General features: G+C 52.1%; 1 protein-coding gene across 1 annotated transcript in view; it reads left to right on the top strand.

Moving 5' to 3' along the window:
- Positions 1 to 857: 857 nt before the first annotated feature.
- The window catches only part of MALL (mal, T cell differentiation protein like), a 29139-nt gene continuing 23996 nt past the window's right edge, over positions 858 to 6000 (top strand). Inside the window, exons 1-2 of the mRNA XM_038561420.1 lie at positions 858 to 999; positions 1657 to 1862. Coding sequence (XP_038417348.1) covers positions 1755 to 1862 — 108 coding nt within the window. The 5' untranslated portion in view covers positions 858 to 999; positions 1657 to 1754. The remainder of the gene's footprint in view (positions 1000 to 1656; positions 1863 to 6000) is intronic.

Below are 6000 nucleotides of genomic sequence, written 5' to 3'. Positions count from 1 at the left end.
CCCATCTTCATTTCTTAATTACACTAATTACCTCAGGAGGTGGAAGTGGCTCAGGCCCTGTTAACCTCTAAGGGGTTCCAGGTCCTATTATTACCTGTAGATGAGCAGTGAGCCTAAGGACCGTGTTTTCCTTCTTGCTTTCCCTAAGCTGCTCCCATGATGCCATGTTGTCAGTGGTCAAGTCAAAGTATCCTACAGGCCATAAGAGTGTCACAGGGCTCATTTACAACCTTCAGGAGAGGTGCAAGAGGTGAGATTCCTGAGGCAATGCCTGCTTAGCTTGAGTTCCTCTTGCAAACGAGGTGGGGCCAGATGGCAGGTAGAATTAGGGCCTTGCTTTCTCCCTTGGTCTCCACAGGCCTGGGAGAAGGGAGTAATCAGGATGGCTTGAGGTTTACTCAGGATGCTTTGCACCTCCTTGCAATGCTTTGCTTTGGGCTCTATTTGTCCCAACCACCCCCCTCCACTGGCTATCCGCAGACCAGGCAAAGGCCCAGCTGGCTGTTCCCCTGAGCTGTGCCCAGGAGAGCAGGCCCTGGAATGCACTACCCTAGCTAATGAACAGACACTGCAAACAGACACACTCTTGTGGAGGACGCTAATCACCCCAGCACACAAATCTAACCTTCCTCATCCCCTCCTCACCAGGGATCAGCTCCCTGACTGGCCTGCCAGGGGCTGAGGTTGAGGCCACGGAGGGCAAGGAGAAAGGACCCCGATGCCAAGCATCCCGAGCAGACGCTGAGGTTCCAGGCCTTTCTGCAGATGGTCAACTCTAAGACAGAGAAGAAAAAGACTCAAGTCTCCAGGACCTGGTTGAGAGTGAGAGGAGTTGCTTGGCCACTGGGTTACAGCCCCCCTGATCCACTGGCGAGTGGGCGGGAGGCAGGAAGGAAGAGCCTGGCCCCAAGCCCGCCTCCTGGCCACACTGGGGGCCGTGGCAAGGAAGGAGGAAGGCTCATACTTGGGGCAGCACCCAGCCAGCTGAACCCTTCTCAGGTGCCTGCCGGGGCGGACTTCTAGAGAGGGAGAACCCCTCCATGTGCTGTGTGAACAGAGAAGAGAGGAGGGTGGTGGAGCGGATGCAGGGAGAGAAGGAAATGGCAGTTTCCTGGGGTCAGGAGCCAGAAGTGAGGACAGCTAGTTGGGGATGGAAGGTGGCCCCCATGAGTGGAGAAGGGGGGACCCAGGCAGCAGGGGCGGACGGACATAAGACCCAGCATCGTCAGTGACCAGCTCTGTGGCCTTAACCTACCAGATCCTCAGTCTCCCCGCTTGGGAACGAGATGATAGAGCCCTGAGCACGGCTGTGGGGAGCCCCAGACTTGCCTGCAGATTGCTTGGCTCATAGTAGGTCCTCAGTAAACAGTGCTGGTCATAGCAAGTGGCCTCCGCCTACACTCGGGCCACAAGGTTGAGGGGTGGTGGCTGTAGCGAGCACCCCTTGGAGTACTATGCTCCGGATTCAAAATCCCTGAGGAGGAGAAGTCTGGGAAGAGACTCCCGCCCTCCTTGCCTCGGTGCCCCCAGCGAGCCCAGGCCCATCTGATGCAAATCCGAATCCGCATTCGCATTTCACCAAGGAGTCTTTTGGCTGGAGGGAGTGGAAGGACCTGCTCGGCTGGAACGGTTTTTTTTTTTTTTTTTCCCTCCCAGGCGACGTCCGATGGGTGTGTCGGGCAGGAGGTGATATTTGACGGAACCGGCGCGGTCGAGCTGCAGCGGAGCCAAGGGCAACAGGCAGCGGGCGAGAGATGGCCTCCCCGGACCTGCCGCCCCCCACCAGCCATGCCCCGCCCGAAGTGCCCCTGGGGGTCATGCTGTTCCTCACCATCCCCTACGCCTTCTTCTTGCCCGAGCTGGTGAGTGCTGCGTGGGCTGCCTGCAGAAGGGGAGGGCCCCGGAGAAGTGCACTCCCTGGGGACAAGGGCTCCCTGGGGACAGGGGCACGGCCGAGCTGCTCTGGGCCCGGCTCCCCCACTGCTCAGACTCAGCCCCACGGTCCCTAATCCCTCCCTGTGCTCCTCCCAATTCCTGCAGTATGGTGGGTTTCCCAAACAAACCCAGGGTGACAGCCAGGCCACCTGGTGATCGGAGGGTCAGTGACGGATGGGGGGGATGCTGCTAAAATATGCCAGGTCCTGGGGAAGATGCTGGAAATCGACTTTGATATGGTTTCTTTTCTCCAACCACTTGCTCATTTCTGCTTTTCTCAAGTTCCAAACAGGACAGTGGTGGGGGGCAGCTCTGTCTTTCCTTCTGAGAGGAGGTCTTCCAAGATTTTCTTAGCTGTCTGTCACATTCGCTGACTTTGAACTTTGACTTGTAGACTCTGTGCAAGAGGTAGCTTGTGACAACATCTGCCATAAAACAGTTGTGTGAGCCGCCCTGGTTGTGCACTGGAACCTGTCACCGCATAGTCTGAGATGCCCTGCAGCTGATTTGTGGCCGTAATCCCTGCCAGCGGGGGGTTGGCGGGTGGCTCCCACAGGTTGCAGTCTGCAGAGCTCTGCACACAGTGTCCATCTGAGCCAGCTGTCACTATCCTCTTTCTATTCAGGGGGACACTGAAGTCTGGTGAGCAATTCAGGGCAAAGGAGTTAGCTTTGTTTTGGAACACCCCCTGAAGTATCTAGCTTGTGGGTGACACTCTTACCAGCCCTGAATTTGGCAGTGCTGACCCCGGGCCTGGGAGGGGAAGGTGGAAAGTGGTCCCAGTTTTCAGGTGGACCTGACTAGCCCTCTCATCATCTGCTGGAAGGCTGGGCCTGATCCAGCGACCCTGTGGCAAAGTGGTTAAAGTGTGCCCATTGATGGCACCAAGAAAGGGAAGCCAGGCAGGGTGGACCCAACATTCGGGCGGCTCCAGATGAAACCCCACCCAAGAGCCAGGTTTCTGCCAGACCCGCCACCCCAGGGGGAGCATAAGCCAGGCGGATGACAGCTTAGTGCTCTTGCAAGTGCTCTGTGCCTGGCCCTGGGTGTGTCCCTCCCCTCAGAACAACCACATGAACTGCCAGGATTGTGGTCCACTCCACTACTTTGTATGGAGTGCATGCTTTATGCCAATTGTGCAAAGCCCCCGCTACAGGCTCTGCCTTCCCAGGTTCCCTGCCCGCTGGAGAGAGACTCCCAAGGACTTCTCCACAGTCAGACTCTGCTTGAGGTGGTGACTGCCCTGGGCTGTGGCATCAGCAAGGAGAGACCTGACCTTGTCAAGTCAGGGAGGGATTCAGACCTACCACTGAGGCAGCAGTTTTGGTGCTGGACCTCAAAGGATAGGGTGTCTCTCCAGACTGGCGGCCAGTGCCAGCCTGGAAAGGAAAGGCTCTGGAATCCAGGAGAGCCCAGCAGGCAGCAGGCTGAAGGGAAGGGGCTTACAGAACTAGGAAACCCCCAGGAGGAATGTCGTTGTGATAGGGGCCACCTCATGCACCCACTGCCTGAGGCTGGGCTCCTGTATGCTTCTGCTGGTCTCTGGAGCATTAAGTATCTCAAGGGGTAGGGTATGTCATTGGCTCGACTGTATTCACTTATTTTTCTTTTGAAGTACTTGTTGATCTATAACAAAGCCGTGTGAATAGTACAGAGAGTTCCCGTATACTCTACTCAGCTTCCCTTAAAGTCTGCAGCTTACCGCATACAGCTATCAAAATCAGGAAATTAGCATCGATATTTTCATTGGTCAATGGTTCTAATAAACCTCACTCAAATTGTGCTGATGTGTCCACTCACGTCATTTTTCTGGTCCAGGTTCCAGTCAAGGATTCTGCATTGCCTTTGGTTGTCTTATCTCCTTTGTCTCCTTCAGTCTGTGTCTTAACATTTTTGAAGAAAATGTGGTTTTGTAGATGTCCTTTCATTTGGCCTTGTCTGATGTTTCCTTATTTACAACCTTAGTTTTTTTTTAAAGTTTTCTTTAAAAAAAGAAATTTCTTTCATTTGTTTTTATTGAAGTTCGATTTGCCAACATATAGTATATATTTGTTTTGAGAGAGAGAACATGAGTGGGAGGGGCAGCAGGAGAAAGAGAGAGAGAATCTCAAGCCGACTCCAAGCTGAGTGAGGAGCCTGACATGGGGCTCGATCTCACGACTCCGAGATCAAGACAGGAGCTGAAATCAAGAGTTGGGCACTTAACCAACTGCACCACCCAGGTGCCCCTACAAGTTTAGTTTTAATTCACAAGTGATCCTTATTCATTGTGGAATAGTTAGAAAATACGGAGATAAATATAACACATTTATATGCATATATTCATATATATCTATGTATATGTATATGTATGTATCTAATGGGGTTATTCTGTACGTGCATTTTGTACTGGCTTTTCCTTAAAAGCATGTTCCTAGCACAGACTATAGAATCAAGTGTGCCTGCCTCATATCTAGGGCCAGGGACCAGGGATGGGAGGTGAACCAGAGAGGAGAGAGAATAGCAAGTTGGTTGGTTGATTCTGATCCCATTGAGTAGAAGATATGCTGGGCTGGAGAAGAGGGTGAGAATCAGCCCAAGAGACACCCCTGTGCCCCCGACCACCTGGACATGCTGCACCATGCTGCACTTGGGCACCGAGCACCAGGAGGGCTGACCACAGAGCACCAGGCCTTGGGGGCCCAGCAGACTCTCAGTCTGGGGACCTGAGGCATCATAGACATCTGTATGTTTGTCTAAGGACATGAGTCCAGAGAGTGGATGAAACCAGGAGCTCAGGGCAGCAGAAAGGGGCAGTTAGCAAGTGGAATCCATACCTGGATTCAGATACAGTCGGTGACGGGGGTGGCCCAGGGTGGACATGGGTGGTGTCTGCAGGCACACTTCCCTCCAGCCGCTATTTACCAAGCACCCACTGTGAGGTCTGGAGAGCAGGGCCTATGCCAAGGGCCTTTCCATGGGAGTGAGGGACAAAACTATAAGAAGAGCAGCACTCCAATGAGGCCCTGAGCTCTTAACTCTGGCTCCCCTGAAGCCCTCCTGCCACCCCTGCTGCTAGCAGCAAGCAGTCTCAGGCTCTTTTGCTGTAAAGACAGTGACAAACTAGGGTGACAAGAGGATCAGCATATTCGCCCCCCGCCCCAGCTCTGCCCCCGGAGCCTGCTCATACAGGCTCCACCTAAGTTGCTTTATTTCAGGCTTTTTAACATTAAAATGCACATTTTAAACATTTATTTTACGGTAATTAGAGATTCATAGGCAGTTTCAAATATAGTTCAGAGAGGTCTCTCACAGCCTTCCCCCAGCTTCCCCCAGGTAGTTGCATCTTTTGTATTGCTAGTCCCATCAAAACCAAGTAACTGATATTGGTAAAGTATGTCCATACTTCTGTGTCATCTTCTCGTGTAGATTCATGTCACCCCCACAGTTAGAAAACTGCCACCGCAAACGTCTTCCTCCTGCTTCCTTTTTACAGTCACCCGACCCCGACCTGGTCTTCCTTCTTCCCCTCTAGAACCCCTGGAAGCCACCAATTACATCTCTATAATTTTGTTACTTATATTTTGTTAACTTTTCAAGAAAGTTATACAAATAAGGGCGCTGAGGTGGCTCAGTCGGTTAAGGGTCCAACTCTTGATTTTGGCTCAGGGTCATGATCTTAGAGTAGTGAGATCCAGCACTATGTTGGGCTCCATTCTCAATTCAGAGTCTGCTGGAAATTCTCTCCTTCACCCTCCATCCCTCCCCCCACTCATGCTCACGAGCTCTCTCTCTCTAAAATAAATAAATCTTTTTTAAAAAAGTTATATGAATAAATGGAGTCATAGAGTATGTGGCCTTTTGAGATTGGCCTCCTCCACATTGCATAACGCCCTTAAGGTCCACCCCAGTTGTGTATGCATCAATAGTTCCTTCCTTTGATTGCTGCATAGTAGTCCGTGGCATGGATGTACCATAGTCTATTTAACCATTGATCCATTGAGACATATTTTAGTCATGTGCAGTTTTCAGCTATTCTACATAAAGCTCTATGAACGTTCACGTACAGGCTTTAGTGCAGGTGTT

The sequence above is a fragment of the Canis lupus genome, chromosome 17, assembly GCF_011100685.1.
Source record: "Canis lupus familiaris isolate Mischka breed German Shepherd chromosome 17, alternate assembly UU_Cfam_GSD_1.0, whole genome shotgun sequence".
In the NCBI taxonomy this organism is placed as follows: domain Eukaryota; kingdom Metazoa; phylum Chordata; class Mammalia; order Carnivora; family Canidae; genus Canis; species Canis lupus.
Note: the sequence above shows the minus strand (reverse complement) of the source record. Positions and strands in the feature narration are given on the sequence as shown.